The sequence below is a fragment of the Salmo salar genome, chromosome ssa12 (genome assembly GCF_905237065.1).
Source record: "Salmo salar chromosome ssa12, Ssal_v3.1, whole genome shotgun sequence".
NCBI lineage: Eukaryota > Metazoa > Chordata > Actinopteri > Salmoniformes > Salmonidae > Salmo > Salmo salar.
The window spans coordinates 76512095-76524467 of record NC_059453.1 but is presented as its reverse complement, the minus strand read 5'-3'; the positions used below and the strand labels follow the sequence as shown (position 1 = coordinate 76524467).

The window sequence follows — 12373 nt, the reverse complement described above, 5'->3', positions numbered from 1 at the left end:
ATAACTGGGACGTAGTTCTCTTTGTCAATGCTAATAATCAATTCACATGCTGGGAAAAGTTGACAGCACTCCCCCACTGACTGTGTTTGACGCCAGCCTCCAACACAAGCGCCACATTCCCATGCATTAATACATAACCCAATCAGTTACCAATCCCAGAGGAAGCATCACACACAGATACTGAGCCCTAATATATACAAAGGAGTAAACATTACATGTAAAACAATGTCATTGGATCTGTTTTATCTTCCTGCAGTCCCTTTTCTCTGTTAAGGGGTTTAATGGTTTGATTGTTTGATGCTAATGACAGTTAATACACCCAGGATTCTGTCTGAAAGACTTCATCTGATGAAAGAAGGGTACGTCTTGCCACTTATACAGTACAGGACTTGGTGCACGTGAAGGGAAGCTTAGTGTGTGTGTGCATTGCATGTCTGTGTTCATGTGTGTATTTGTGTGTGGTTGTGTCCAATGTATGTGTGTATTGCGTATGGAATAGTCATCCCCTTGAGGGCGAAATGAGGCAGCCTGGGTGGCAGCATCATTTCTCATCACAGATTAAGCATTAATAACGGGAGACCTGGGGATGAGTTCAATCTTTTTATCCTGGCTAGTGCACCCCTTCACACCGCTGAGGGGATAGTCACAGAACACTGACTACACAGGTCTATAAACCCTCACCCTCACAGAGTTGAACAGGGGCCCACAGAACCACACAAACAACAGACAACTCTCTCTCTCTCTCTCTCTCTCTCTCTGTGTCTCTGTGTGTGTCTCTCTCTCTGTGTCTCTGTGTGTCTCTCTCGCTCTGTGTCTCTCTCTCTCTCTCTCTCTGTGTGTGTCTCTCTCTCTCTCTCTCTGTGTCTCTGTGTGTCTCTCTCTCTCTTTCTGTCTCTCTCTCTCTTTCTCTCTCTCAATCTATCTTTCCCTCCCTCTCTTTCTGTGGTGCTCACTGCTGGAACATTGCTGCTCAGTGACTTGTCATTTCCATTTCATCCCCCCTCTCTTTATAATAGGTTGCTAATCAATACAGTAACAGGTACAGGGATTCTTCCCTCACTGCAGGAGCCAGGAGCACAGAGGCATGAAGTGTGAACACCTCCCTCCCTCCCTCCCTCCCTCCCTCCCTCCCTCCCTCCCTCCCTCCCTCCCTCCCTCCCTCCCTCCCTCCCTCCCTCCCTCCCTCCCTCCTCTCCCTATCCCCCCTCTCCTATCTATTCATTCTCCCTTCCCCCACCACCTCACTTCCCATCCTCTACATTCTCTCCTATCTATTCATTCTCCCTTCCCCACCACCTCACTTCCCATCCTCTACATTCTCTCCTATCTATTCATTCTCCCTTCCCCACCACCTCACTTCCCATCCTCTACATTCTCTCCTATCTATTCATTCTCCCTTCCCCACCACCTCACTTCCCATCCTCTACATTCTCTCCTATCTATTCATTCTCCCTTCCCCACCACCTCACTTCCCATCCTCTACATTCTCTCCTATCTATTCATTCTCCCTTCCCCACCACCTCACTTCCCATCCTCTACATCCTCTCCTATCTATTCATTATCCCTTCCCCACCACCTCACTCCCCATCCTCTCCTATCTATTCATTCTCCCTTCCCCACCACCTCACTCCCCATCCTCTCCTATCTATTCATTCTCCCTTCCCCACCACCTCACTCCCCATCCTCTCCTATCTATTCATTCTCCCTTCCCCACCACCTCACTCCCCATCCTCTCCTATCTATTCATTCTCCCTTCCCCACCACCTCACTCCCCATCCTCTCCTATCTATTCATTCTCCCTTCCCCACCACCTCACTCCCCATTCTCTCCTATCTATTCATTCTCCCTTCCCCACCACCTCACTCCCCATCCTCTCCATCCTCTCCTATCTGGATCCTATCAACTGATCACATCAAGGCAGTGTAAATAGAGAAATCAGTCTAACATATTGCATTGTATCTCTGACCATGTCAGATACAATTCCTTCGTGAATAAAGCTTGTATTGTTAGTTGAAGAGAAATCCAAATGTTTTGTTATGTGGAGGCCATGTTTAGTTAACATACACAAACAATTGTCCAGAGGGCCATGGTTAAAACATGTTTTCATGGTAGAGTGGAGACGACATTGTTTGGCTAGATGTCTAGTCTGTGTGGGGACAAAACTGTCTGCTGGAAGAACTGCAGTGCTGTTTTCAAGGTTAGAACTCTTTAAATGTTTCTTTCAGAGGGTTTTCCCCTTTGTTAAATGCACTGAACATGCTTTCTTAAGTAGGGTGAGTCAACCAAGTTCAGAGTCCTTAGCCTTAAACATTTATGCAGTTGGTTTAAGGATGGAATTGCTAAGTTGTGTCTCAAGACTCAATTCTAATTCATATTCCAGAACTGATCAAGATGGAGCAAGCCAAGGGATTGAAGAGGGCAGACGAACGCCCCGTCATTGCAATGTCATTCATAATGAAGACGTCTCGGTGTCGTTCCTTTGTGAGGCCAGCCTAGATGACTTTCATCTTTGAGGAGTTTGAGGTGAAACAATAAAGAGTGCATCAGGATAAATGAGTTCTGAAGGCGTGAAGGAGCTAGGCTCTCTGTTCTGTTCTATCTCACTGTGCTTGTGACTGCCTGTGCTCTCCATTTCCCTGTAACTGCGTTGATTATTTTCCTCAGTTAGGCGTTTCAGGTGTGTAAGCCCAGGGGTTGACAGAGTTGTGTTTTTCATTTATACATGTATGAACCTAAGCTGCCTTGAGCCATGCAATGTGAAACATGGGCCATTCCCGGGTGCTCAACAGTGCACCTGAGGTATTGATTGTCTCCCTTTGCAGCACTTACCCAGGTTCAACTTAGTCTCCAACTAAGAGTGCTTAATTATCTTAAATGACTTCACTAAGACAGAAGAGAGTCATGCAGGAATGAGCCGCATTAGGAAGAAACGAGTTGAAACACCTCAGCATGTGGATGTCTCTCTCAAAAGTAATGTTATAATTACAAAGTTATAAACTACTGTAAAAACGTACCTCTACACTACATTTAGTGAGCTAATTCTTTTTAGAATAAAACATCTGACTATTAAGCCAAGGATGGATACAGCACATATCACATACAGTATGTAGTAAAACTAAACATATGTGTTGATGAAAGTAAATAACATACTATGAACATGTCCTTACCGTCCACACAAGAGGGTTTGTTGCGTGTCGTCCCGGCCACTTTCCCCGGTAGACAGGAGCACTTGACCGTCTGGGAGCGCTCCTCGATACGGTTCTTATTACAGCACCGGTGGGCTGCGATCACCTCACACGTACCTCCTTCTGAGGACACACAGGCAGAGGGACAGACTGGTTAGCCTACCACAGGGGAGCTGAGGAGGTTGATTGTGTCATGTATACTCCCTCTCTGACCTCTAGGTCACCAGACTGGTGATTATTATGCACATTTAGCACCACTGTCACGCGCACCAGCGCTTATTGTCACTCACCTGGACTCCATCACCTCCTTGATTACCTGCCCTATTTATGTCACTCCCTTTGGTTCCCTCCCCAGGCGATATTGTTTCTGTATCTGTTTCATGTCGCTGCGCTGTTCGTGTTTCTTGTTTTGTTTATGTTGGTTTATTTATTAAATGTATTCACTCCCTGAACTTGCTTCGCGACTCTCAGCGTACATGGTTACAGATTGGATAATTACCGTGGAGCATACAGTATACTAGAACGTCAAGAGTAGGATTCATGTTGGATTATGAATTGGTATATGCGGAGGGTAGAAAATGGTATGCTAGAAATAAAATAAATCCCTGCTGTGAATAACATTTTTTAATACATTATCTACAGCGGACTATAAAAAAATACATTGAACTAAATAAGACCACTGTGCTTCTTTTAATATGCTTCTACTGTATGGTTACAAATATTATCTTCAAAAATGATGAGGTTAAAAACATTTATGTTGTTTTTAACCACCTGAACTTAAATCATGAGTTCATATCATCATATACTGCATTCAAATGTTAAAACTCATGCTGAAAAAAAGAAATTAAAATCACATCATTATAAATGTAAGGCACACAACATGCAATTACTATGTTATCCTTTTCACCACAGCATGCATTGCAAATTGCCCCTAGAGGCATTTAGATGATTCTAATTTGACTCTCAGAGTGTTCCTCATTCCATACAAATCACTCCCTGATGATGAGGAAATTATGCTCTGCTCTCACATTAATGTGGCTGTCTTTGCATCCCTGAGATCATGCTTATGATATTCATATGTTCCAGTAGGTGAGAAATCCTCCTGGGGTTCTGGGGGGGAAGGCCTGGGGATACAGAGCAATTACGCTCCTCTAAGTCTCATTATGACTACACACATCAGTTCTTAACCAGGCCGACTGGGCTAAACCAGCCTCCATTCACTCCACTCACAATGGCTCTCCTGCAGGTTGATATCATTCACAACAACTGCAGCACAATGGACCTTGTTCTGACAAAAGACAGTGTCAGAAAAATTCAGAGAGAGAAGAGGAGAAACCCGCCAATGCCACTGGTGGGTCCAAGTAACAATAGGGATCGCCCTGGGGAGTGAGGGGCTGATGGGGTCTAGGGACGTCCCTCCTTGTCTAAAGAGAGAGAGAGGACGGCAGAGGGATAGGGGGATGGAGACAGAGGGAGAGGGCAGGGGCCTGACAGAGCCGTGACCGGGTCGGTGAGTAATGACAGAGACACTGGGAGTGCCCCTTTCACACAATTATAAAGTGGCTGGCTAATGCAGCCAGAGGAGACGCAGGAGAGGGGCCCTAAATCACCGTGTGGCCCTCTCCTCATGCCCCGGGAAAAACTCTTTATCTTCCTGCGACAGCCATCGCCACAGACACCACCGTCCAACTGTTAAACTGGAGCTCATCCGAGGACACAGAGGAGAGGAGAGAAGGATAATTGGAGAAAGAGTAGTGGTAAACAGGAGCCAAACAACACTTCCTCTGTTGTAGCAGTGTGTTTTTCTTTATGGTGGCGTTGCATTTTAAACATGGTGGTAAAATTATATTTTTTTATTGAAGGCAGGCTCTGTAAATGTCTGAAGTGGCTGGATTCTGAAAAAAAGATCTGAGCTGAGCTCTCACTGGGATGGACAGGTTTGGTAACACTTTCCTGCTCACATGTTCATCAAGGGCTGCCATGCCCAGACCACAGGCAGTGGGGACTGGGATTAAAAGGAGAACATTTGCAGTCATGTTGGCCGCCGCTGTCCTGCAGTATTAATGTCACTCTCCACAAGCTTAGGTGTTGATATATCGGGCCATGAGGCAGAACACAAACCATAGAAGTGAGGAAGTAATCCCTTGAGTGCGCTATATTTAAACCGCAAAACCCACTATATGCTGGACTAGTTGAATATTTTACTGGTAGTTTCCTGCCTGGAGACATGCTTTCAAGTCTGTGGTAGATGCAGAACTCACAAAATGTCCACTTTCAAGTCATGTCTACCTAGAGAATATCTATCTAACCCCCTGGCCTTTTATCGGTTGGTCTAAAACCACAATGATTCCATCAGACTCCTTAAAGCTGAAAATGCATGCCATGAGGAATCAGCTGTCCATAACAAATATAAAGCCCTCTGATGACCATGTATGAACAGCATTTCAAAGGATATTCAAAGACTATGGTATCTTCCAAACTCTTTATCTGACCCCCATATGGGATACTTGATCAAAACATAGCACTTGTGTGTTTGTGTGGTTGTGTGTATGAGTTTATCTGCATGCATGCTTGCGTGTGTGTGTGTGTGTGTGTGTGTGTGTGTGTGTGTGTGTGTGTGTGTGTGTGTGTGTGTGTGTGTGTGTGTGTGTGTGTGTGTGTGTGTGTGTGTGTGTGTGTGTGTATTTGTGTGTTATTTAGTTCCAGACCCTGGGGTCAGGTAAGCAGCTCTTTGTCCAGCCATCAGCCAGGTGGACATTAGAGCAGTTTACTCAGTACCATCTGTGCAGACAGAGGATGAGAGCCGTACAATGGGACTGCTCTGACACCATGGGGCCAGAGGAGAGAGATACTAAGAGGACAAATGGCCACTTGGATAGTACATTATGCTGTCCACATAAACCTAAGCTAATTTGGACAATGTCAGCACGGGGCAAATACTTGTCTATTACCCTGTTTGTGTGTACATGCATGCCTGTGTGTGCACCTGGCCTATGTGTGTGTGTGCGTATTTGTCTCACTGTGTATGTGAATGTAAACAAGGAGAACTGTACATATACACTGAGTAGACAAAACATGAAGAACACCTGCTCTTTCCATGACATAGACTGACCAGGTGAATCCAGGTGAAAGCTATGATCCCTTATTGATGTCACTTGTTAAAGGTGCACTATGCAGAAATTGCTACGACATTTCTTTGTTGCTAAAATTCTAATAGTTAACCTAATTTTAGTTTATGTGACAAAACAAGCAAGGATAGTGTAGAGAATCATTGTTCTATCTAAACCGCTGTGAAATATCTTTTCCATAATGAAAAATATTGTATTTTCAGCTGTTCGAAGCTGGTGTACAAAAAACGAAAGTAAAAGATGAAATAACGTGAAGCATAAAAATATTGCACATACAGTAGAACTGATATACTGCTTCATAGACTTGCTTTCAATGAGAATGACAGACTTATAACACACTTTTCTATGTGAATTTGGTCGGGTCGCCCAAAAAGTTATATATTTCAGCTTTAAATTCACTTGAATCATGTAGATGAAGGGGAGGTGACAGGTTAAAGAAGGATTTTTAAGCCTTGAGACAATTGAGACATGGATTGTGTATGTATGCCATTCAGAGGGTGAATGGGCAAGGCAAAATATTTAAGTGAACGAGGATGGTAGTAGGTGCCAGGCACACCGGTTTGTGTCAAGAACTACAACACTGCTGGGTTTTTCACGCTCAACAATTTCCCGTGTGTATCAAGAATGGTCCACCACCCAAAGGACATCCAGACAACTTGACACAACTGTGAGAATTATTGGCGTAAACATGGGCCAGCATCCCTGTGGAACGCTTTCGACACCTTGTAGAGTCCATACTCTGATGAATTGAGGCTGTTCTGAGAACAAAAGGGGGTGCAACTCAATATTAAGAGGTGTTCTTAATGTTTTATACACTCAGTGTACCTGTGTGTGTGTGTTTGATGGATGGACCGTTTACAGGCTGTCACACCAGCTAAAAGGGTTAATCCAAACAGGTAAAATGGAGTAGGTGGTTCTGCTCTCTACCCTTAGGGTGGATGAGGTGAAGGGCATCGACGAGAGCATCGATTGGTCATTTTTCTCCTCGGAGCCCACAGTGACTTCAGTCATTAGACAACGCGATTAAGTGATTATGTTTAAGGAAATCGATGCTTCATTGTTTTCATCTTAGCCCAACGGCCAATTAAAACCCAACTAATGAGAGAGCGCTTCAATATGAAGAGATAGAAGAGATGAGAAATGGAAGCTTACAGGTCAGAGCCATTATTCACAATAATGAATTAACCCCTCACCATTTAAAAGCACAAAGAAACAAGTTTGAAAGCTATAGTACGGTAGGATTGGAAAGTCTTTGCGCTCATGTACTGTATATTGTGCACTCCCACACATACACTCCAGTATGGCTCTCCAATGACAACATCAGGCAAAGGGAACATTTGCAAGAGAGTAAAGGAGCCTTGTGTTTTAGACAGGGAGGTTTCCGGCTACTCACTCCCCTCTCACTAAATCTGTCCAGTTCCGACAACGAGACAATAGCAGTGTTTGTGTCTATGTCAGTACAGAGATAACTGCCTCTAATCTATGCAGAGTAGGCCTCTCTCACTCTCACTCTCACTCCAAGAGAGGCCATTAAGCCGGTATGTATTGCTGAAACAACAAACTCCACAAATTGAGAAGTTCAGTCTAAATCACTCAGTGACGACCTCTCAACCCACAACATCTTAATCACAATGCACTCAAGAGAAGATGTGTTCTTTCCATTTTCTTTCATGTTTCAGGGGGCCTTTTGTTTTGGCTTCCTTCATTCTACCTCTTCTCTGTGTGGGGTTTTAATCACTAACTGGCAGCACAAAGTTGAGTTAAAATGGGCAGAAAGACTCAATCTCAGGAGTGTGGTTATAATGATTTTAAGTAGATAAGGGGAAAACACCCCAAATAAAGAACTAAACATCATTTGTGCCTTTCATTTATGGAACTAAGTGGGAGCTGTGTTCATTTGCAGTTTGTTTGAAGGTGGAAAATCAAATTGAGTTTTTCATCCCATCACCCTTAGAGCTTATCGACTATGAACCTTAAAACAATATTTTCTTAATCTGTTTTCTGTTAAAAACATATCTATTAAAGTACCACCAGTGTTCCATTATCTACAGCATTGAAGTGGATTGTTTTCAGTCACACTGAAATATGGTGGAGTAAGGCCATGCATTATGGAACAGACCCTTCTTTTCAGACAATGTATTTACGCTTGAATGGCACACATACTGTAGGTGCAGTACATTCATTGTGAAGTGCTTTGATTGCTAACAAATAAGTCTGACATCAAAACAGTCCTATTCTGTTTGGCCGAGTCTGTCTTTAGCATCAGTTAGCTGGGTCTTTACCGGGTGGACTGGCAATCAGCTAGCATCAGAAATTAAGAAAGAAAATTGGAGATATTAATGACTCGTTGAGGAGGCAGAGGCATCAAAGTGGATGAGGCCCAGCTGTCCCTGTGCATGTATCTTTAATGGTGCTCCTCGTCATTATCAGCCAGGCACAGGGATTTAGCTCATTACTTAAACATCAAGGAGGAACTCCAGGAACCTTCCCCTGATTACTTAAGATAATGTTTAAATGCGCTACAAAGCAACATCATATGGACTCCAAATGAGATTAAATCTAGCCTCGCCAGAAAAACTGTTTTCGTGTCGTTCCCTCTGACTTCAATTAATGCTCTCCATATTTCATCTGCTCAAATGCACCCTCTGAGTCAGAACTGTGTGAAATTACACAGTCCCATGACTAGCACTGGAGGCTTTGGAGTTTTTCAGACCAAAGACCCCACGTCCATCCAGGCAATGCAAGTTTAAACAGGCAGCAGGGCTTCTGCGTGTGGATTGATGGAATCCCCCCAATGGGGTTGATATGAGCCGGCTCTGTATTTTGATGGTAGCCTTTGGTGCCCCCGCCTCGGCCCCAGTAGCTTGCGGGTTCACACACACCATGACTAAGTCATCTCCCAGGGAAGTGTGCTGCCTAGGTTGTCAAGGTTCATACCACCTCGCTGCCACTAACACTCTCTGACTCACACCTCCCGGTGAAGAAAAGGAATGTGTGAAGGAACAAAAGGAGGGAGTGTGTGTGTGTGTGTGTGTGTGTGTGTGTGTGTGTGTGTGTGTAAGTGCACGTGTTTGGGAGAGAGGGCATATTTCTGTAAAAGCATAAGGAATAGGCTACATCTTGGCTTGACACCCAGGTTCACACTCAAAATAATCCAAATCAACACCAGAGCGCCCCGAGCCCTGTGAGTGAATCATCCGCTAGGACTTGATCCCTAGCCAGACAGAGACGGCCCTGCTACAGCACTGTGTTCACAGGGCTGACGCCAGCCAACATGGTTAGATAACAAAGGCAACCCTGAGGCACGTTCAAGCCAATTGTCGCTAAATATATCTAAGTTCTCTGGACGGCACACAGCAAAATCAATGGTGTATATTTAACTTAAATGTACTCTATTTTCAGTGAACATACGTGTCCCACTGAACTGGTGTTAAAATAACACTTTAGTGTTCCCCATTCAACTCTTAAAGTGTTCAAATTAACTTGATTGTGGTGTTTGCATAGCTCTACTGTAGAGTGATACGCAACATCTACGGTGTAATATTTAACACTTGATTTAGAGTAAGCTGGCCTCACTTTGCTTTGTGCTGCCGCTGTTACACTTTGTTATTTGTTAGTGACAGAGACATGATTATTTAATTTGTTCCTTTTAGAGGCCTGTGGCTTTCATCAAATGATTACCTAGGTGAGTGATATAATTCAAATTAAACTCTGTGACAATACAATTGATACAGTGCCTTCAGAAATTATTCACATCCCCTGACTTATTCCACGTTGAATTCAAAAATGATTTAAAAAAAAATTCACACCCATCTACACACCCCATAATAACAAAGTGAAAACATGTTTTAAAAATTGTCTGCCAATTGAGTGAAAATGAAATACAGAAATATCTAATTTACATAGGCGTTCACACCCCTGAGTCAATACATGTTCGAATCACCTTTGGCAGTGATTATAGCTGTGAGTATTTCTGGGTATGTCCCTAAGAGCTTTGCACACCTGGATTGTACAATATTTGCACATTATTATTTTTTACATTCTTCAAGCTCTGTCAAGTTGGATCATTGCTAGACAGCCATTTTCAAGTCTTGCCATAGATTTTCAAAACGATTTAAGTAAAAACTTTAACTAGGCCAGTTAGGAACATTCCACAATGTCTTGGTAAGAAACTCCACTGTATATTTGGCATTGTGATTTAGGTTATTTTCCTGCTGAAAGGTGAATTTGTCTCCCAGTGTGTCACGTCCTGACCAGTAAAAGGGGTTATTTGTTATTGTAGTTTGGTCAGGGCGTGGCAGGGGGTGTTTGTTTTGTGTGTTTCGGGGTTTTTGATTTATGTTCTATATTTTCTATTTCTATGTTTATTGTAGTTTTCTATTTCTATGTTGTGTTTTTCAATGACCTCCAATTAGAGGCAGCTGGTTGTCGTTGTGTCTAATTGGAGGCCATTTTTAAGTGTGTTCGTTTTTCACTTGTGTTTGTGGGTGGTTGTTTCCAGTATAGTCTGTGCACCTTATTGGACTGTTTTTGTCGTTTTGTTTTGTTTTGTTTAAGTGTTTTTCCTTCAATAAATAAGAAGAGGAGCACTTTACCCGCTGCATGTTGGTCCACTCCTTACGACGACCGTTACACAGTGTCTGTTGGAAAGCAGACTGAACCAGGTTTAACTCTGGGATTTTGCCTGTGCTTAGCTCTATTCTGTTTCTTTTTATCCTAAAAAACTCCCTTGTCCTTGCTGATGACAATCATACCCATAAAATGATGCAGTCACCACCATGCTTGAAAATATGAAGAGTGGTACTCAGTGATATTTTGTGTTGGATTTTCCCCAAACATACCACTTTGTATTCAGGACATAAAGTACATTTATTTGCCAATTGTGTTGCTGTTTTACTTTATTGCCTTAACAGGATGCATGTTTTGGAATATTTTTTTTCTGTACAGGCTTTCTTCTTTTTACTCTGTTATTTAGGTTCGTATTGTGGAGTAACTACAATGTTGTTGATCCATCCTCAGCTTTCTTCTATCACAGCCATTCAACTTTGGAAATGTTTTAAAGTCACCATTGGCCTCATGGTAAAATCTCTGAGCGTTTTCCTTCCTCTCTGACAAGTGAGTTAGGAAGGACGTCTGTTTCTTTGTAGTGACTGGGTGTATTGATACACCATCCAAAGTGTAATTCATATCTTCACCATGCTCAAAGGGATATTCAATGTCTGCTTTTTTTTTACCCATCTACCAATAGGTGCCCTTCTTTGTGAGGCATTGGAAAGCCTCCCTGGTCATTGTGGTTGAATCTGTGTTTGAAATTCACTGCTCGATTGAAGGACCTTACAATTGTCTGTGCGTGTTGGGTACAGAGATGAGGTAGTCATTCAAAAAACATGTTACACACTATTATTCCACAAAGAGTACGTCCACGCAACTTATTATGTGACTTGTTAAGCACATTTTTACTCTTATTTAGGCTTGTGTGCCATAACAAAGGGTTTGAATACTTATTGACTCAAGACAGTTCAGCTTTTCATTTTTTATAAATTTAAAAAAACATAATTTCACTTTGACATGTGTAGGTCAGTGACACAAACTCTCAATGTAATATTTTTTTTTATTCAGGCTGTAACACAACAAAGTGTGGGAAACGTCAAGGGGTGTGAATACGTTCTGAAGGCACTGTATAGCATAGGGCCTTACTTTGATAGCCTAGTTTTACCCTAAGAATGGTGTTAGGAAACTCCTGGTTTACAGGCTGCATCATGCCTGCAAGTGACATTATGCTGGCTTGAAAAGTGATGTGTAATTCCTATTGGAATCCAACCAAAGTTAGGATAACCAACAATTGGAATTTTTATTCACCCGCAACCTGCATTAAGAATGACTGTCAGAGTTATTATAAAAAAGTTTACCTAAATGATTTAAACTGGAACAACCATTTCATTAACGGGTGCAATACATCTAACTAACTGATTGTATTAGTTTAGAAAAATATATGTTATTCATCTTTGTGTTGCATAAGATTCATTAATCAATCAATGTACATGCGAAGCCACAAATATT

The 12373-nt window shown here is 42.6% G+C and overlaps 1 protein-coding gene across 2 annotated transcripts in view; it reads right to left on the bottom strand.

Annotated features, from left to right (window-relative positions):
- The window catches only part of LOC106565835 (chemokine-like protein TAFA-1), a 232631-nt gene that overhangs the window by 26010 nt on the left and 194248 nt on the right, over nt 1-12373 (bottom strand). For both annotated transcript variants that reach the window (XM_045691776.1, XM_014133405.2), the window contains exon 3: nt 3168-3308. In XM_045691776.1, the coding sequence (XP_045547732.1) occupies nt 3168-3308 (141 nt within the window). The remainder of the gene's footprint in view (nt 1-3167; nt 3309-12373) is intronic.